The 20,538-nt window shown below is 37.8% G+C and overlaps 1 protein-coding gene across 4 annotated transcripts in view; it reads right to left on the bottom strand.

The window, feature by feature from the left end:
- The window catches only part of rnf213a (ring finger protein 213a), a 48,872-nt gene that overhangs the window by 1,624 nt on the left and 26,710 nt on the right, over nucleotides 1–20,538 (bottom strand). For all 4 annotated transcript variants that reach the window (XM_046866778.1, XM_046866780.1, XM_046866781.1 and 1 more), the window contains 37 exons: nucleotides 16,884–20,492; nucleotides 16,076–16,200; nucleotides 14,959–15,054; nucleotides 14,745–14,866; nucleotides 14,230–14,352; nucleotides 14,075–14,139; nucleotides 13,804–13,957; nucleotides 13,575–13,710; nucleotides 13,223–13,414; nucleotides 13,007–13,137; nucleotides 11,415–11,572; nucleotides 11,108–11,317; nucleotides 10,776–10,963; nucleotides 10,354–10,474; nucleotides 10,172–10,272; nucleotides 9,883–10,065; nucleotides 9,599–9,765; nucleotides 9,379–9,484; nucleotides 9,166–9,280; nucleotides 8,830–9,037; nucleotides 8,236–8,432; nucleotides 7,994–8,116; nucleotides 7,803–7,913; nucleotides 6,979–7,221; nucleotides 6,804–6,879; nucleotides 6,555–6,589; nucleotides 6,360–6,460; nucleotides 5,776–5,926; nucleotides 5,430–5,604; nucleotides 5,247–5,338; nucleotides 4,719–4,970; nucleotides 4,428–4,560; nucleotides 4,237–4,320; nucleotides 3,936–4,116; nucleotides 972–1,173; nucleotides 812–889; nucleotides 13–210 (listed from right to left, as the gene is read on the bottom strand). In XM_046866778.1, the coding sequence (XP_046722734.1) occupies nucleotides 13–210; nucleotides 812–889; nucleotides 972–1,173; nucleotides 3,936–4,116; nucleotides 4,237–4,320; nucleotides 4,428–4,560; nucleotides 4,719–4,970; nucleotides 5,247–5,338; nucleotides 5,430–5,604; nucleotides 5,776–5,926; nucleotides 6,360–6,460; nucleotides 6,555–6,589; nucleotides 6,804–6,879; nucleotides 6,979–7,221; nucleotides 7,803–7,913; nucleotides 7,994–8,116; nucleotides 8,236–8,432; nucleotides 8,830–9,037; nucleotides 9,166–9,280; nucleotides 9,379–9,484; nucleotides 9,599–9,765; nucleotides 9,883–10,065; nucleotides 10,172–10,272; nucleotides 10,354–10,474; nucleotides 10,776–10,963; nucleotides 11,108–11,317; nucleotides 11,415–11,572; nucleotides 13,007–13,137; nucleotides 13,223–13,414; nucleotides 13,575–13,710; nucleotides 13,804–13,957; nucleotides 14,075–14,139; nucleotides 14,230–14,352; nucleotides 14,745–14,866; nucleotides 14,959–15,054; nucleotides 16,076–16,200; nucleotides 16,884–20,492 (8,742 nt within the window). The remainder of the gene's footprint in view (nucleotides 1–12; nucleotides 211–811; nucleotides 890–971; nucleotides 1,174–3,935; nucleotides 4,117–4,236; nucleotides 4,321–4,427; nucleotides 4,561–4,718; nucleotides 4,971–5,246; nucleotides 5,339–5,429; nucleotides 5,605–5,775; nucleotides 5,927–6,359; nucleotides 6,461–6,554; nucleotides 6,590–6,803; nucleotides 6,880–6,978; nucleotides 7,222–7,802; nucleotides 7,914–7,993; nucleotides 8,117–8,235; nucleotides 8,433–8,829; nucleotides 9,038–9,165; nucleotides 9,281–9,378; nucleotides 9,485–9,598; nucleotides 9,766–9,882; nucleotides 10,066–10,171; nucleotides 10,273–10,353; nucleotides 10,475–10,775; nucleotides 10,964–11,107; nucleotides 11,318–11,414; nucleotides 11,573–13,006; nucleotides 13,138–13,222; nucleotides 13,415–13,574; nucleotides 13,711–13,803; nucleotides 13,958–14,074; nucleotides 14,140–14,229; nucleotides 14,353–14,744; nucleotides 14,867–14,958; nucleotides 15,055–16,075; nucleotides 16,201–16,883; nucleotides 20,493–20,538) is intronic.

The following is a 20,538-nucleotide window of genomic DNA, read 5'->3' as shown; positions in this document are numbered from 1 at the left end:
AGTTTTAGTGACCTTAAGTACATGCAGGGCTATGTGGTCAGCCATTTGTAGTTCATCCTTTAGATAGTCACCCATCTGCATGTTAGGTTCTCCTCCAGTCATGGCCAGGAATCCCAGGGCCACTTCCACAGTGGATAATGCCTCACATACATCACTGTACGACTGCAACTCCACAGACAGTGTCGACTGGCTTAATGAGGATAAAGACTCCTGCAGCAGACACACAGTCAGGTATAAAAATCAGTATGCAATCATAATATACTTAAACAATGAAAGAGAACAAAATTAAATTAATGCAGATATCGTTCAAGGGTTCTGTCTAGCCACTCACTTTGAATTTGAGAATGGGGCAAAACAATAAAAATACTCTAATATTTTGAGTTTCACATATAACAATCTTCAGAGTTTACACAGAATTGTAGGCTATTGAGCAGAAGTTGTCCAGGCAGAAACACTGATGAGTGGACAGGAAGGCTATGGTAACTCAATAACCACTCATTACAGGCAGAACAACTCAAAACGCACAACATGCCAAACACTGAGAAAGAATGGTTTTAAGAGGCACATCAGGTTCCACTCCTAGGGACAGGCTTACTAACACTTTACAGTAAAAGTCTAAACAATGTTGCTGGGAACATCATAAACTGATATATATAATTGCATGAATAAGCGTATTTCTCTGAGCATCTGATGTGTGTAGACAATAGGTGGTTATAATTATTGGTTACATCAGAAATCTAACCAGCTATTTGAACAGCAACACCTCCATGATCGGTATATTAATACATAAACGAATATCTTTTAAACTTACTTGCTGAACTTTAGCTTTCACATCCTGGAAAATATTTTCATAATTCCGGTCATGTCTGTTCACAAGGGTCGGAATTCCCTAGAAATCCAAAACATAGTTTTGTTATATTCCAGTGAATTTATTGAATTAGTGTACTTTTGTGTCTCTTCTGCAGACCCACATTGAGACTGATGAATGGTTTTCCCTGCAGGAAGCGTGTGAGGAGCTGCTGCTGGATCTTGGGCAGGTCATATTCAGACAGAGTCTCACGGCCACGCTCCATGTTGTACTGGCAGTTGGAAAGGATAAGAGGGAGCAGATCTCGTTCTACCTCGTATTTAATCACGTGGAGCTCTGTCAGGTCTGCTGGACTCACTGTGAAACTGTGTATTATAAAAAAATTTGATAAGATTAATTTTGACACCTTTGTAAAAAATTCATAGAAGTTAGGAAAAACACCTTTGTAAATTAGCTTAAACTAACAATTAACTAAAGAAAGTTTGTTGAAATTTGAAAAATTACAAAAGCACACACTCCAATTAGCCGGCTTCATTAAAAAATGTAACTGTAGCATGTTCACATTTATATTAATTTTTTTAATCCAAGTTCACATAAACGTTTAGGATCACTTCATCAGTATTCCAAAATGTCCTGTTTCAATATAGCATAAATATAAGGAAGCACAAGGGGCAAATATTTTTTATAAATTACACACAAATCTGCTGAAGTCTATGGAACTGCTACCTGTTAAAATAATTAAAATGTGAAAAAATAAAAATAAAAAGGGAAAATAAAATAAAGATTTTAAAAAATAAATTGTATGTACATAAATATTCTCAGCCTTTGCCATGACACTCAAAATCGAACTCAGTTGCATCCTGTTTCCACTAATCATCCTTGAGATGTTTCTACGACTTGATACCTGAGGTAAATTCAGTTTGCTTAGTTTGGGAAAATGGGAAGCACTGCCTCCTACAGGTAAATTACGGAACAGCAGTGTATGAAACAGCGAGTTCAGCAAAATTATGATATCGGACCGTGTGAAATAGATTATATAGGTATTTTTTCAGAACCAGTATATGGCGCATCCCTAGTGCCTAGAGTCTACAGTTTCCAGACTTTATGCAGTCATTATTCTGACAATAATTAATTTAAACTTGCCAATAATTGTACTATATATATATATATATATATATATATATATATATATATATATATATATACACTAATTGTACGATATATAAAATGTTTTTTGTTGATAGGTGTGTGCTTTGCTTCTCATTAATAATACAATATAAGCTTGCCTATTACTGACAACAAAACATTTTCTGAGGCTTGGTTTATAGAAAGCACTAATTAAGGGGTGCCCAATAGGACGATCATAATCAACCAGTAGATCGCAAAAGTAGCATGGGAAGATGGCATCCCATTTAAAAAAGTCTGAGATCTCTTCTCTTCAAACACATGGGTTACCATGCATGCACGGTCCAACGCACATGAGCTACTGCAATCTTATTTATGAGTCAGCCTTTTCCCAAATGAAGATCATTATGTCCAAATATTGTTCCATGACTACTGATCATTTCAAAGTCTGCTTGAGGCAGAGTACCAGCAGCAGCTACTGTCCAAACTATGCAACCCTGGATGACTCCATTAAGTGCAAATCATTAGAGTATGGCAGTGACCATAAGACCACACACACACACAGACAGACAGACAGACAGACAGACAGACAGACAGACAGACAGACAGACAGACAGACAGACAGATAGAGCTATACACACAGCATATATAAAGTATATTTACATGTTTATATATAACACATATATAACAAGTATACTTTGTTAATTATATTTTTTTAATACATTTCATTATTTCAACATAAAAATAATCTATCGTGCTATCCGCAAGAGACCGGGAAAATCAGCTAAACTAATTAGCTATGTGGCAAATGCAATTCCTTAATAAACCCGGGGGGTGCGAGATTCGAACCGTGATAACGTGGGGGATTACTGTGTATTATAAAGTATGTTTCTTATTAGTGAATCAATACTCAACATAGAGCCTGAAGACATTTTTTATTGTAGGTAGATCATTTTAAAAGTGGCTCATAAGCTGAAAAATATGAGCACTCCTGCACTAAATCATTTATTGCAGTTTATATACTGTACGTGGTTTATATACTGTATGCATATATTAGGGGTGTAACGTACACGTATTAAATGCAATCCGTTTTACATGCCGAACGTAATGTAGTTAAAATTTAAGTTCCCTCAGGAATGTATGAAGTGGCGGATGACTTTTGTTTAGTCTTCGCCTCACACAGAGTGTGCACTTTTTTTTATTAACCTTGAAAACATACACAACAAAGACAGTGGTTTAAAAAAAAGAAACAAATGAATAAATAAAGAATGGAAGGAATGTGGACATTTGTTAAAATATAATTAACATATTAAACAGTTAGTATATCTTGAGAAAATGTAATATTACATGTAAAACACACACACACACACACACACACACACACACACACACACACACACACACACACACACACACACACAAACACACACACTTGTATTACCAAAATGAGGTCTAACAAATTTATTTTTTTATTTAATTATTTAATTACATTTATTTAATTATTTAATTTAATACATTTGATTTGTGCGAATTTAATTGATTAATAATATTATTATTATAATGTTATCAATATAATAAAAAAGTGTATAGTATTCATTTGATTTATTAGCATTAATTTTTGTTAAATATTATTTTATATATTATTTAACCAAGCAGGCATTTTATTTAAAATTGTTTTGTGTTAAAAATGTAAACTGTTGATGTTCACAATTGATAATACTACTTTAATAATAAAAAAAATGACAAGCAATTTTTTGTTTTGCACTGCTTCTCCCTAACCATAACGAAATTGAAATATTTTATTCAATTTAGCTTAATCTCATGTCTCTTACAGCTCAACAGCAGTGAGAAAGATGGCTAATGCTTGCTTTGCTAAGTCAGCATCTTTGTGTAATGCTACTAATAGGACAGCTGTAAGCAAAGTGACTTGTATTCTAATTCTCATCTTCCATGCAAGAGTCAAAAGAAACAGACAAAAGACACCAGAATGTGTAGTATTTACCTTGTCTCTTCTTCAGTATGCTTGTCGACTGCATAGATTAAATCATTATGCAGAGCAATTAGATAGCTGACTAGAGCAGTGGAGCACAGACCCAAACCATGTCTTCGTGGCAGCAGCACTTGCAGGTCAGCACTAAGGTCTAGGTCTTTTTGGCAGTATTCAGCTGGAAGCTTGATCTCTCCTAGCAATCAAAACACATTTTATTCATTTGAATAAGAAAAACAAGCAATAAAAATGTGTTTCTATTAAAAATGTGTGGGTTGTTTGGGTTTTTTTTGTTTTTTAAATGGATAAGGCTTACCATTGGAAGCTAAAGATCCTCTCAGTTGGTTCCATGTGGACAGGAAGATATTAATACGTTTTTCATATGAAGTCATTAGAGATGCTGTAGGGGAAAACAATAAACAAGAAAATGATACAATTATTTAGTCCAGTTGCAGACTTTTTTTAAGCTGATTAGCAAAATTAACAAATTAAACCGCTTGCGAGTACCTGCTTTCAAATTCTGCAGGAACTGTGCTAGAGTGCCGACTTGAAACTCCATCACATTCTGGAACTTCTTCACCAGGTCCCTCTGGAGAGCAAGAATGTCTGGGAGGAATTTCACCAACCTCAACTCGGCCTCCTATACAACAGCATTCATCAACATATTACCAATCATTATTCTACTGAAACTATTAGTTAGACTAAAGCAAGAAGGAACACTATTAATAACTACTGATAATATTACAAACAGTAACTAATGATTTCTTTCAATGCATTTTACACTAGAAATTGGCCTACCTTCTGTAGGAACCTCCAGAGGACAGGAAATGTGTCCCTGCCTCCGTTCTGCTCCAAAATGTGGCCTAAGTTGAGAAGGGAAACACGCTGCCTGCAGCTCCACACAGATGAGCCATGAATCAGAGAACCTTGAGGTAAAGTGTGCAGGAACAGACGCGGCTCTCCAAACATCACCTTCATCACTGGGTTAGATGACACCCTTTCATCATCTCTGATGAAAGTGTTTATTTTTGCCAGTTGAGACTCCAATACCTGTGGTGGAAACAAAATGACGAATACATCAAAAAGCAAACATCACACTACGTACAACTTCAATATATCAATAATATTGCATTCTCCTAACTTTTTTATGTATGAAACCAATCAGAATACAATTCTATGACAAAATCAAGACATATTTGCAGACCTCACTTATTTGAGTGTAAACAAACTAGTCTTGTGCCAAAACGTCAAATGTCACACAGAAAGTGATACGAAGAGGAAGGATATGGAAATTAAGGAAAACAATATGCTAGGACAGCCAGCTACCTTCAGCTGGTTTGCGATATCTGTGGCCATGGTGGTCTCCCAGTTATTTCTGGCATCTTTAGTTGAGAGCACATTATCATAAAGTGCAGGCCCTATAAAAAAAAAAAAGACAAACATAAAAATGCAAGAACAATATCAATGTGTATTGAAGAGTATTAAATGGTAGTGGTGAAAGGTTCCTACACTGATTGGGTTGATGGGGTTCTAGAAGACTGCAGATGGTCAGGTGGACGGTGCAAACTGTGTCATCTGCCCCCTTCCCTAAAGCTTTGATTAGTTGCTCGATATCCTTCAACAGGTGGACTTTAAAAAACAATCCAGGGTTCTCCACAGGGGGTTTAATAATCGCGGTCAGACCCTAGAAAATACAGCAAATTATGTGACAATTACAAACAGAGGCAGAAATTCAGGGTCCTAAAGACAAGATAAATTTAATATTTCAAATCATGCACATAAACCATATATTTCCTCCAGACCAGTAGCAACATTAAACAGCAATCAAACTCATATAGAAGTTCATATCCCACACCTCCTTTGAGGCTCCCAAAAGCATGGCCATATGTGTAAGCATCCTGAGCAGGGTGAATGGGGCAGGAGACATGTTCTTTGTGTCCTGCATATCTGGCTGATCCCTGCGATGTGGATCCCCCAGGATGTGCCCTGTCTGTGTGCGGTCTCCTCTGCAATCAAAAACAAAGATCATGCTTCTACACTACCCACAAGGCACAAATAAATATCAATATAAAAAATAATTACACTAAATATATATGATGTTTCCTGAGACAAATTATATTTGGTAATTTCGACAATAAAAGTACAGTAAGTTGCTATATAAAAATAGGTAGAGAAAATTTTTATTATGATTTATAGACAAGCTATTTGCTAATACAGAAAGAATGTGTTGAATAATTAAAAATAAAGATTAAAGTGTATACTATGTACTAATTAGTGAATAGTAAATGCTTTTACAGATTTGGCCAAGTCTAATACATACTGATTTAATTAAATTTAATTTAGTGTTTTCACTTCTTTTATACAACACACGTTGTTTTATTGTAATTGAAAATGATTTAAAAATCACTGAAATTCTAAATGAAAAGCAGAAATACTTACTGTAGTCCAACTGTACGAAAGCCTGCAACAGGTCTGTGGTCAATGCCTCCTATTTCTGCATTGCAGTCTAGACAGCGACTCTTCTCCATTGGCTGACCACACTATATCAATATGAAGATAAAATGCAGTTAGATTTGGATTAATAGATTGATAACCTGTTGAGCAAATACAAAATAACATTTGTTCATGGCATACCTCGCCAACAGTGCATGGGTGACCATTTGGACAAACTGAGGAAACAAACGCAAAAAAAAATTACATCAATAAATATAACAAATGCAATAAAGTTTTAACACCAACTTTATAAAAACGACATTCAAACCAAATTCAAACAGTATACATAACAATATTTGCTAAAACTGCTTGTTAAAACTATAGTAAAGAAGCCCAATGAAGGTATTTCCAAAATGCAGATCTGTTTAAATCCCAAGGGTTTATACTTACAATACCACTGCAGTTGCCCCATGGCCTGCTGGGCAACAACAAGCATGTCATCTGGCATTGTGGGTATAAAGGCCCTCTGTACAAAAGAAAAATCGAGAAGAACAAATTTGTTTATTCCAATATTCTTCCCATTACAACCTGGATTAACTGTAATAAGAGCATCCAATAGACACACCTGCATGTTGGCAGGAAAGAAAGCAAGCTGTATGAGGGGCTGTATGACTGCTTGTTTTGCACAAAGAAGCACAGCAGCCAAGTGAACAGTGAGCTCCAGAATCACATATTCATCACCCGATAAATTGGGATTTACATGCTGGCCTGGCAACCGGTTATGTATTAGAGCCTGAGCAAAGACCCTAGATTCTGGAGTGGCGAAGACTTTAGAGTTGTTGCTGAAGTCTTCAAGTGCTTCCAATTGCTAAAATGTAAACAAAATTTTCGTCAGGCCATCAGTTTGAATATACAATACATGACCAAAAATGTGAACATACCAATCAAATAAATTATATATACAAAAAAATATATTTATTTTTTTTTCAGCCATATGTGGTCCTTACCTAAACCACATTGATGGCATACAAGATATCTTAAAACATACAAGATATCTAAAACCATGCTATAAATAATTGTCCTGCTGGAACAGGTTTTCAAAAAAATTTGTTATGGGTTAAAGTGGAAGATCTTGAGTGGCCTGCTATGGAACTCTGGCAGCAGGGAGATAATCAGGGCTCAGTGCTCAGACCACTCGAGTTTGTCTACACCACCCGCTGCATACTGTAAATTTAGTGAGCTCATTCAGAGCACACTAAGCTCTTGAATGGTAATCTTAATGCTTCAGCATACAAAACCAACAACTGTGTGCAACACAACTGATTGCAAAGGTCAGGAAAAACGTAATGCATGGGTTTTATGCTCAAATATCCACATACTTTTGGCCACATAATGTATCATAAATAAAGTGAGAAAATAATTAATGTGTAGAGGTGTCAATGCACTCACCTCAGGTTTAGGATGGATTTTGGGATTCTTAGCTCTGTACAATGTGGTGACTTCTCTAAACAAAGCTAAGAGAATGTACACATTCTTCTTCGCAGGTGAGCATCTGCAAATCTGTACATATCACAACTCAATTATTAAATATACACGATTCATTATGCACATAGGTATTTTCAAAGGTATTCATTCTTTACCTCACAGGTTTTGTCTATTTTTTCCATTTTGCCATCTAACATGGCCTTGGCAACTGCATCTCTTATAGCCTTGTACTCCATACCACAGGCCAGATACTGATCAATCTGGCCACTGTTTTTTCCCTAAAAGATAAGATTAAACATTAAAAGGTTTTAAATGCCATGCTGTGAAATACACCTAACTGATTTTGATTTAAAATGTTTTTGATGTACTTATTAACAAACACAAATTAAACACCTACCATCTCAATAACCTCCTGTGGAAACATCCATCTGAGCTGATCTTCTTGTAGAAGCTTCTGGATATATTCTACTCCACAAAGACTGCAGATTTTTCTGATGAGGTAGACCCTGTACCAGTCATTCCTACTGTGTTTGCACAGATCTTGCACTGCATTCAAGAAGGTCTCTTCTCCTGGTAGGTTTTCCTTTTGAGCATCTAAAAATTATAAACAAGTTAGTTTTATAACAATCAGAAATGCCTTCAGAAAAAGTGCAATTGTAAAATATTTAAATTTCTTTAGCGGTCATTTTTTATCAAACCTTTAACTGTTAAATGTACTCATTGTTATTGTACTCAAAACATGGTGCAAATTAGCAACCATTTGTAACTTCTAAAATTGCTGGGCATGTGAACAGCCTCTTGTTTCACTCAAACGGAAATTAATCAAAAACATTAATTGTCCACTGAGGCCCTGACTAGGATAAAGTTGTTATTGAATTGAATAAATGAGAAGTCCAGAGGGGTGTAATATGTTTTTGGAATAAAGTATTTTTTTCTGTAATAAAGATACAAAACACAAAATGTACTGCAGTAAAAAGCTTCTAATGGCTACCTGCAGTGGAGCTTCGGTTGACTAGTAGGTCTGCTGCCATATCTAGACATAAGCGAGTTCTGGCCACCTGTTGTAGGTGCTCTATGGTCACAGTTTTAGTTACAACATCTCTAGTTTTCAGGAATTCAGTCAGAAAGTTCTTTTCCTCTAGCAGACAGGCCTGCTGCTCAGCCACAGTATGCCACTGGGTCCGCTCAAACATAGAGTCCTGCACATATAATGTTAAGAAAGGACAATGTAAACATTTCATATTTACAACAGTAGAAAATCTGAGAGATAATCACTAAAAAATTTTTTTCTAAAAGACCTTTAAAAAATATATATATATACGCCCACCTCAAGGCAGTTTATGTACAGACAATAAAGCTCCATTTTATCATCTTCCTCCAGGATGTTACTCTGCTCTACTCCTGTGAGATGTTGCTGAAGGTAACCTTTCACATTAGCAAAACTGAAGGGTAGAAACAGCAAAATGAAATCAGAAAGAAAACTAAAATGTTTTCATGACCCTGATTATTAAGAACAGCCTAATGATCCTCACACTCTTACCTGTATTTGAGCAGCAGCTTAAGCACTACAGAGCGTACTACAGGGTTTTTGTCCACAGAGTCATCAAAAGGTGACAGAGCCTTGGTCAAAAATCTTCGATCGCAGCCTTATAAATAGAGTAGAGAATTTATATTCCAGTAAATGTTTAAGGCAAACTATTTGCCTGGTCCAAACAACAAAAAATCTTATTAAACAGACATAGATATAAACATGATCCTACCTCGGACAATGGATACAGACCCTGCCTCAACCATGAGGAAGGATAGTAGATGAAGGATGATGGCTTTATTGGGTGGCAAGTTGTCTCTAAAGCAGATGGTGGAGACGAGGTCAATGAAGAAGGCATGGCACTGCTTTCTGAAGTGGCCATTTTGATTTATCAGAGTCCTAAACAGTCAAAAAGAGTTAAAGTCAAGTCAAAAACAGACAGAGTTTAAACAACAATGTAAGTTTGTTTACAAAGGGGGTAGTTGATTGTGGAAAATTTTAATGTGTTTAGCTTACTGAATGGCTTCGGATGGCTTGAGGTCAAAATCATCATCTACTGCATGCATGCAGAGTGGACAGTACATCTGTCCTGGGACCAGCCACTGCCTGATGCATGCTAGACAGTAGATGTGCTCACAAGAAAGACTTAGAGGATCACGTGGATCTCCCATGCATACTGGACATGGCTGGAAACCAAACCTGGATGCACAGCAAAAGAATGACTTTATTTCTCAGGCACGCCAAATTTCTCTCTCTTAATATTGCAATCAGTCAAATATTAAAACAAGTAAAGGCACATTTGTACCGAAAAATCCGCTCATTTGCGCCCTCTTTGCAGGTTTTGAGAATGGTAATTACTGCCTCAAACGGCTCTTTCATTTTGAGGTCAGAGTTCTTCTCCAAAACCTTAAATGAATACAGATGAAAAGATTATTTCCAAACTACTACCAGAAGAAAGAGGGTTAGTAGGTTTAAACATTGACTTACTTGAGCCAGCTGTCGTGTGTGCTCAAGCACCAATGGCTTGAGATTCTTCTCCACGTGCTCTATACCTAGAAGTATGTGCTCCACAAATATGGAAAGGGCATGGATACGTCGCCACCCATGTCTAAACAAACAGCACATACACACAATGAATTGTTAATAGAATAGAATAGCCTTTTTAGTCACATATACATTAGAGCACAGTAAAATTCTTTTCGTTGCAAATCCCTACTTGTCTCAGCAATGATCCAGCGCCCCGGTGCACAGAGGGGTAAGGGCCTTGCTCAAGGGCCCAAGAGTGGTAGATTGGCAAACCCTTCCAATCAGAGCATTAACCACTGAGCTACGACGCTCCCAAAATGTGTTAAACTACTTTCATTAACAGCGCATTCACTTGCATTAATAAGTAAATTACATGTACTTACTGAACACGTGCAATCAGGGTTTTGCTTCGTTCTCCATAGTGTCGGATGCTCTCTTCTGAGCAGACCAACTCAATTGGGACTTGTAACTTCTTCACTTGTCGCAGCCAAGTGACACAATTTGTAATAGCATCCAGGCCTTGGGGCTCCAGATACTCAACACAGGCCATGGCAGCATGCACATCTAGCACCTGAGAAAGCGATAGATTGAAGAATGTAAAATACTGAGTATAATGTTTACATTCTATACAACAGCTTAGACACCAGTGCCTCGTAGTATATTATAATTGCAAAATATCAAAGAAAAACAGTGCTTCAAATCAAGTTCAGCTTACCATTTCCATGCTATCTCTGGAGTGTGTGTTGCCAAAGAGCACCTGAGCAATCTGGGGCTCGATGGTGATCATTCTTGAGGAGTTCTGCAGGCGGTTCTTAAACTCATGGTAAGCAGCATGGATCCAGGTTAAAGAGGTTACATCATTTTGTTCTGCCATCTGACGGCTTCTCAATTCATTAACGCAGCATGTCAGAGCATCTGCTAGGAGCTGAGGTGTGGGCATGCATACACAAACATTTCTTTGTGGATGTTTTCTTTAAAAAAACTGAATATATATTGTAAAAATATGAGTTTTAAATTCTGACCTTAAGTTCAATGTCTGTAGATAAGTTCGTTGTCAAACATGTGAAATCCTGGAGATATCTTTGGAAAAACTCCACCTTCATTTCTTGTTCAACTTCTGCTATATACCGGCCCAGTGGAGTCTTCCAAAAGAACTCTTCAAACTGTTTCAGAGTGTGGCCTTACAATAATAAGACAAAAATTAAAATTGCTTTTTTTTGTCCATTGACTTTACCATTGACTTGCAATCATAGGATCTAATTTAGATGTAGAAAAATCTGCAAACAGTGTACTAATTATTGTTTAATACATATACATGCAGTGCATTCCGACAAAGTGCACATTTTTTTCTATTTTGTTATGTTGCAAAAAAATATTTAGACCTTTTACTCAGTTAAAGCAACTTTGGCAGCAATTACAGCTTTGTGACTTTTTAGCTCTGACACAACAAGCTTTGCACACCTGGATTGGAAGATTTTCTGCCATTCTTCATGGCAAATCCTCTCAAGGTTGGTCAGGTTGCATGGGGACTGTCGGTGGGCAGCCATTTTCAGGTTCAGATATGTTTAATAGGGTTCAAATCAGCGCTCCAGCTGTGCGACTCTAGGACATTTACAGAGTTGTCCCTAAGCCACTGCCGTGTTGTTTTTACGTGTTGTATGCTTAGGGTTGTTGTCATCTAGAAAGGTGAACCTTCGGCCCAGTCTGACATCCTGAGTGCTGTGAAACAGGTTTTTTTTTATTCTATCTCTGTACTTTGCTCCATTCAGCTTTTCCTCAACCCTGACCAGTCTCCCAGTTCCTGCTGCAGAAAAACACCCTACCACGATCATGCACTGAGGAGTATCTTCCGTTTAGCCACTCTGCCATAAAGCCCAGATCGGTGGAGTTCTGCAGTGATGGGAACTTTTTCCCATCTCCACACAGGATCTCCAGAGCGACAATCGGGGTCTTGGTTGCTTCTTGTACTATAGCGATTCTTCCCGATTGTTATGCCACACTGCTTCCATTTGAGAATTATGAAACCCACTGTGCTCTTGGGATTCTTCAGTACAGCAGAAATGTTTTGTAGCGTTCCCCTATATCTGTACATTGCAACAATCCTGTCTCTGAGCTCTGCAGGCAGTTCCTTTTTTGCTCTGATATGCATCGTCAGCTATAGGGCCTTCTATAGAGAGGTGTGTGTCTTTCCAAATCATGTCCCATCAAGAAACTTCCACAGGTAGACTCCAATCAAGGTGAAGAAACATCTCAAGTAAGTGATCAAGATACACAGAGCTATATTTCAGGTGTTTGTTTCAATCAATTTAGACATTTCTAGAAATACGTTTTTTACTTTGTCATTATGGGGACTGTAGATTAATGAGAAGACAAATCAATTTGAACAATTCGAGTATGAGGCTGCAACATAACAAAATTGAAAAAAGTGATGGGGGTCTAAATACTTTCTGAATGCACTGTGTGTGTGTATGTATGTATGTATGTATATATATATATATATATATATATATATATATATATATATATATATATATATATATATATATATATATATATAAAATCAACAGTTTTCTATATATAGCAGTGTCATTATATGTGCTGATCTTTCTGTCACCTTCTCTGTGCAGAGCATGTACCCAGAGTTCCTCTAAATGATCTTTAATTATCCAGCTGAATGGCATGGAGCAGCCTGTACTCCGATTAACCACAATAGAGTTCTGGACAAGAATCGTCTTTGTTGCTGAGCTGGAAAAGCCACAGATATTGAAAATTACGTTCAAAAAATATCTTTCTGTAGATGCAGAGCAATAAATATATATAAGGTACTTACTTGGAATCCACTATTGTGTATGGAACATTTAATAACTTGACATTTCCAAAGATGTCCAACCACATTTTTTTCACTGATTCACCCGAGTTTTTATCTAGCAAGATGTCGAGATTGTGGTCACGGTCAATAACTGAGATCAACTGTGCCAGGAAGGGAATAACTGCAGCTTGCACCCGCTTCCATAAGGTATTTCTGAAAATGTAAATACAGTATAAATAAATGCCATGTAAAAATATATATATATTAATACAGTGACTGAAAACTGTTATACAACTGTTTTTTTTTTAATCAGGCAAGCTGTTCCATTAACAAACTATATTTACTTCAGTGCACAATTGCTTTTTTAACATACCTGAATGTCCCACCCTCTTGTAGGGAATCAATATTGGAGGCTTCTTTTAAAACCCAACTCTTTGCAGAGAAAGAGTGTTCATCAAGGTTCATCAACAGAGAATGAAGACGGCGCTTTAAGGTTTTCAAAAATGTGGCTGTTGATTAAAAAAAAAACAAATCGGTGGTTAACTAAATGGTAGAAGTTATTCACACACGCACACACTTTATATATAAAATTACATTCACACCTTGAAGTTCCTCGCCATCAGACAAGAGGGTTAGCAGAATTTCTACTCTTCTAGTGCTACGGCAACCTTCATCTCCCTGGTCTCTTAGCATCCCCACTGCATTTTGAACACAGCTACGCACCAGCGCTGTGGTATCTAGAACATTCTCCCAGCTCTTGAGGCACCACAAAAAACAAATAGTAAAGTGACTACTTTTTGTCTGCATAAGTTCACATGTCTACACGATGATGAAATAAATAAATATAACATTATTTCTATTTTTCAAATTCACCATATTGTTTTCCTGCTCCATTTTTTCAGCTTCTTCTACAGTACAGATGTCCTCGGTCTCCATAGCTGTGACAAACAAAAACACAGTTTTAACCGTTACATAAATTGTTGCTGTGTATATTCGAGAAATCAGTAGACTAAGGAGGAATTTGTTACCATTGGTCTGATCTTCCTTTTCCTCAAACAGCTGACTGATGGTGAGGCACTGCAATGTTTTAATATCAGAGATGATATCTTTTGATGTTCTAAGGTCATCAATGTGGACTGATTTCCAGGGACCTTAACAAAAAAGTACATCGGAATTTTTTTTTATTAGTCCAACCCCCCGACACCTGACCATCACATACCCCTCCCCATAGTGCTTCCTAAATATTCCTTAAAAACTATAGGCATTAACATGTAACTGCTGAAGAGGAAACCTAAAGTTGGTCAAAGACCAAATTATATGTATACTTGATCACAATTATGTTTGTTGAACATCCCATTCCAGATTTTATGCTTAGGCTAAGCCCATTCGTTATAGTTCAGGGAAATACAAGGCATTCTATCAATTGTGTGCAACAAATCTTGCAACAGCAATGTATATGAATGAGATGGTCAGTTGTCCACATATCTTTGACCATACATCCATCAGTTGAATATTAGACATATAATCAAAACATTTGTCATACCTCCATGAAATCCAACATAAGAAGTTCCACCTTCCACTCTTGGTAGCTTGGTAATGAAGTAGACAAACACCTTGCTGTCCTGCTCCTTTCTGGATTTGTTGATTTCACCAATAGAGGAGTACCTAAAACAAAAGAATACATTTGTCATTACTGATTTCACAAAGTCCCACTTCAGAAATAGAAGAGTGGATAGAAAGCCAGATGAAAGACTTACTTTGCTGAGGCAATGAGGTTGGAGCTTTGTAAAGCTTCATCAAAATCAGTCTGAATAATAAGTATCTTGTTCCCAGAGGTGCTGTCTAAAAAGTTCCTGGGATGACAAAATGGTAATGATTATAATGTTTCAGGACAGGTGTGTAAGGGGGAGAGGGTATAGTATCATTTTCTTTTTAATATACAGTGGAACCCCTTTGTATGAGCATGATTCGTTCTTGAAAATTGCTCGTGTGTCCATTTGCTCGTATGTTTCGAACTGATTTTCCCCATAGGAATGAATGTAAAAGTGATTTAATCCGTTCCGAGATGTCATCCGATCGCTTATTTCTGCACTTAAAAACTATTTGTAGCCTATTTTTAAAAACAAATACACCGCAAATTACCGTAATATAAATATATTTTAACACTTACTCGTGTGATTGTGGTTGATTGTGAGTGTGAGACGTGCACCATGCTCATAACCTTCTCGGTTTCCATGGTAATTCTATTTACTTTCGTTTTCACAGCACCATCACTGATTTACTTGGGAGACATTTTTCAAGATTTCTAGTGAAATAAAAATATAAAACTAAAAAAAAAAGTTACTGTGGGAGAGCGTATGAATACGGGAGCCACATTTATTTTTATTTTTTTTGTGTCGGTCTGCTTAGTGCCCCGCGCAGCACATCTCAGGCGCACACACACACACACACACACACACACACACACACACACACACACACACACGCTCCCCTCCTTAAATGCACCCTTCGATCGCTGGGAAAGAGAGAACAATCATTAGGTCACATTAACTTCAGGTGAGGCAATCCCCTGCCTATCTGCTCCAGGACCCGCCCTCCATTCACAAACCGCCGCGCTGCCACAGTTACGTTTTTGCTGCACTGAACAACTAGAGCGACCGAGTGATACGTCATCAACTAAGCGACTGATGCGACCCTCCGCCGAAAACGGGGAACTGGCAGCGTTGGTTTGCTCGTGCCTTCGAAATTTGCTCGTGAAACAGGGTAAAATTTTGCAAGCGAGTTTGCTCGTATCTCCGTTTGCTCGTACAATGGGTTGTTCGTACAACGGGGTTTCACTGTATAAAATACAGGAGTATGCAAATTTATGTATACCTGATTTTCTTGAGAAAAGAATGCTCAGTGTCAAACTGTTGCAAAGCAAAAAGTTCGATGTTTGGAACCAACTCCTTTAGTTGTTCAATGTCTGCTGCTGTCAGAAGTCTGGAAAATGTAGTCACCTAAAGAATTGTAAATCAGAATTTAAACGAGGTTCATTATTATCATCATCATAAAAAGCAAGGGTTATTATTATTAATTAGTATTATTTGTTTTCATTTTTGCTATTGCATCAAATTGGCTAGACTTTAGACTTTTTTTTATAGTCATTAGCCTATTTTTTTAATTCCCAAAGTGTGAATATTATAGCAAAAATTATACATAAGTTAGGCTTTTTATTCATTTACATAAAGGTTTTTTGTTATTGAATTTTTTTTTATTACATATTTAGCTCAATTTTCCAACTTTATTTTTTATTATTTTTGGCATACAGTTATTAAGTGCTTTCCAAGAGATGGCAAAACCTAAAACACAAATATTTTAAATCCTAAAATGCCTTTTGAGGTTTAATCACAAAAAGCTCTAATAGGTTTCCATTTAAAAAACGGTTAACTTGGGCTAAGATCATCTACTATCTTAGTATGCAGTCTTTACATTGATAAAATTACTGCTTATGTTCTGTCTGTTTGTGACAGTTTAAAAGGCTAATTAAGATTCAAATCTATACTTAAAAAAATCTATAAAAACGGGTATAAACAAATTACTGTTAATTACTGCAAAATCTTTTTCAGAGAAACACACAGAAGTACTGCAAATATATTTAAATTTACTCATTACTTAAACAAATAATCCACAATAGATTCACCTCAGTGAAAGACGCATGGTTCCACTCTTCCTGTTGGATGTGAGAGACAACAAAGTCAGCTATACTGCTGTGCTTCTGTTCTTCAAAGTACACCCTTGCTAGGTGTTCACTTTCCACTCTGGAAAGGACTGAACTATCTAGACGGACCACTGCGTCCGGTGTTGCACAGTTCAGCAGGATTAGCTTGGCCTCATCCAACAGCTGCCGCTGAGGGTCAGCAAGTTCCATCTCTTCTCTCTGGCGCTCCATAACTTGCAAGATGACTGATGCACAGGTGTCAGAGTGGTATCCAATGAAAACATCAGCTGGACAGTACTGTGCTATCTGAAAAGCAGGTGTATGCTGAATGTTGGATTTAATGAAACGGCCAACCCATTTTTCAAGTGTCTTTACCAGCTGTTTTTGCTCATTCTTTAGCACAGTATTAATGTCCAGGTAGTGCTTCTCCAATCTGTTAATCAGAGGAATAGGAAATTGTTTGTAGACAACTTCCTTCTCTTCGATCACTATGAGCCTGAAGTCTTTGTGCACTCGACATTTGACACGGTGGGTTCCAAGCCCCAAATCCACATACTTCTGTCCTCCAAGGCAAACATAGTATTGATTGAGTGCATCATATAAGCTCTCGTACAGGTTTTGCAAATTCAGAAGCACAATGGTTTGGCCCGTCTCCATGCAAACCTTTACACGGTTAATGTTGCGGCAAATCTGGGTGTACTGTTGGTCTTTAGGGAAGCTTGAGCCGAAGATGATTTCAGGTTGGTACAGTTCAGAAAAGAATGTTTGCTGAAGAATCTGTAGCGCCGCATAATTTTTGGTTAGAATTAGCAAGTAGCGACACTCCTCATCTTGAGTAACTGAGGTAATATTTTGCCTCACAAGATCGATGGTGTCGATGCTTTCAAGGTTAGGTTTCAAACCTAGCCTTTTAGTAAAAACAAGGACAGAATTCACAGTGTCTTTACCACTAAAGTTTCTCAACACAGCCTTCACAATCTGATCTGGACTTGGCTTTTGATCTGATGCTTTGGCAAAAGCAAACATCATCTTGATCAAGCTGTAATAGTCACGCAGGCCAAAAAATCCTTTCCCTTCTTTTTCGCAGATTATGAGGTAAGCACGAGCAAAAGGCTGAAAGAAATCCCTAACCTTCTCAAGGATCATTGCATCAGAAGAGCAAATGCCTTTGGCACTCTCAATCAACTCTTTCTCATCAGGATCACCACGGGAAACAAATATTCCTCTGTTCATCTTTGCTGGATCTAAAGCCCAATTAGATATACCAATGAACCCAACCTTTTTGTGAGGCAGGGGCTGATCTTCTATGCACCCTTCCTCAAGAAGAGGATGGAGGGTTTTCAGAGGCATTTTAGGAGAATCCTCAGCTAGACCAATTTCATCCAACACCACCACTGAGATGTACTCATTTAAATTCTTGCCTTCCTGAAAACGGGCACACTGCTTGAATGTGTTGATGATGCCTTCTGGTGTGGAATGAGGACTGCACTGAAATGACACTAGATGAATCTGTTTTAATCTTCTGAACAAGTCAGAATGAGCTGCCTGACCTTGCATTGCATCTGCAACCAGGGTTTTAGACAGAGATTTGGAGCTTCCAGGCTTTCCAACTAAGAAGAGAGGAATTCTCAGCTCAATGCAAATGACCATCATGAAAACATTTTCCTTCAAAGCATTATTTCTTGCAATAGTTTCACCTAGTGGAACTCCACTAAGAAGAAGATCTTGCATAACTGAAATTTCTTGCATTAACTTGACTGGGGTGTATGTCGTTGGAAAGCATTTACAGATGTTGATCCTATAGTCCTCTTTGTCCTCCAAGCAGGCATGATAACACACACCGATAGCCATCAACAGTGACCACAAAATAGGGTCTCTTTCATCAGGGTCTCTTAGGCTTTGTTCATTTTTTTGTGCTCTTGGATTACTTTCATAGGTGGCAAGTTCTGACAGCAGCGTTACATGATTTTGGTAAAACCATGTAAAAACTTGCATGCAGCGTTCAACATCTCTCAGGCTTACAAAACTACATTCATCGTTTCTTGTCCTCATATACTTCTGTGAAGCTGATAAGACATCTGTGATGATCGAGATGTAGTCCCCGTGGAAACATTGATTTTCAACCACCCTTTGGACAATTTGCTGAATGTACATTTTCTCAGTGTTGTCATCAAGTTGTCCAAAGTCCCAAACCAAAGGAATCATGCTCGGAGGCAAGGCTTGCACCCTGTACACAAGCTGACGGAGGGGAATGGACCCAAGCTTTTCATCCGTTTCTTCAGCACGTACTCTGTATCCCAAACCAGCTGACTCCAATCTCTTGATCATTACATCTGTGTGTTTCCTGTATGGGTTGCATGCAGCAATAATTTGCAAGCCAGTGTATGGCATCATGGATTCACCCTCTACTGTTTTATCACATAGTACTTCTTTAATGCAGCTGATGGCCTCTGTTGTGTTTGCCTCATCGAAGAACAACACTGAGTCAAAACCATAATCTTCTTTATTGGTGAATGCAATGGACTCTGCCTCTCTTACTTTGGTATAAATCATATCTGAGCTTGTTCCGCCATGGACTTTGACTAACTTCATATTCTCTGTGGCAACTCCACTCCTCCGTAGCTCACAAAGGAATTTAATTAGCCTGGTTTTCCCACATCCTGTCTCACCCATGATGATGACTGGAATTCCACACCTGAAGCGCATGTGAATAGCCAGGATCTTCAGTATGTTGTCAGTTGTTAGCTCATAAGTTTCATCAGGGTCAAGAGGCCACTGTATTCCCAGAACATTGCAAATTCGTTCAATTTTTTCTCCTCTTGGGAGACTATCAAAGTCAATATTAAAAGGAACCCGCTGGAGCTTAAGACCCTCATAGAGATTCTTAGTCATTATGTTCTTTTTGATCACTCTCTCTGTTGATGGATCAATAGCATCTACTCCATTCTGATCATTCGGCCTTAGATGAAAGCCAATAAATGTCATAGACACATGGTCATCATTGAAGAAAATGTAAGGATGAGGCTCTGATTCCCATCTCTTTCTGATCCTGAATGGTGCAAGGTCTTCCTCACTAACACCTGTAATGTCCATTTGTTGCCTTCCTGGGCTCTGGTCAGAGATGCTCAAAGAGGGTGTAGCAAAGTCCTTAGCCATGAGTATCATGAAATCAACCACAAAGTTTTTAAACCCCAGCAAAGTGTCTCCTGTAAAGGATGCATCACAGAACACAGATGTCTCACAGTCTCGTAACTGCAGGTTCAAGAACCATGTAAAATTCCTCAACTCGGCCCAGGAAGGGTCTATGACACCACAGTACAGAAATAGCAACTGTAGGCATTCCACATGGGTTCCTTCAATTCCTCTGTACATAAATCCATCCAAGTTGTTCCCATTGTGAAATTGTTTTAAATATTGGTATGGACGCTGATAAGCCTCACTTCTGAATTCTTTATTATCCATTAGGGGGTCATCGCTCATTGGTGTGTATGGGTCTTCTGACATCCTCACTTCCAGCTCAAGGACCTCTTTTGGAGTTCGGCAGTAGACATTAGGGAACACATCCTGAAAGGCTGACTGGGAACTTAAACCCTGTCATAAAACAGAAAAAAGAGTACAATTCCTGTTACTAGGACAG

The sequence above is a fragment of the Silurus meridionalis genome, chromosome 14 (assembly GCF_014805685.1).
Source record: "Silurus meridionalis isolate SWU-2019-XX chromosome 14, ASM1480568v1, whole genome shotgun sequence".
Taxonomy (NCBI): domain Eukaryota; kingdom Metazoa; phylum Chordata; class Actinopteri; order Siluriformes; family Siluridae; genus Silurus; species Silurus meridionalis.
This window is presented reverse-complemented; position numbering and strand designations above follow the sequence as displayed.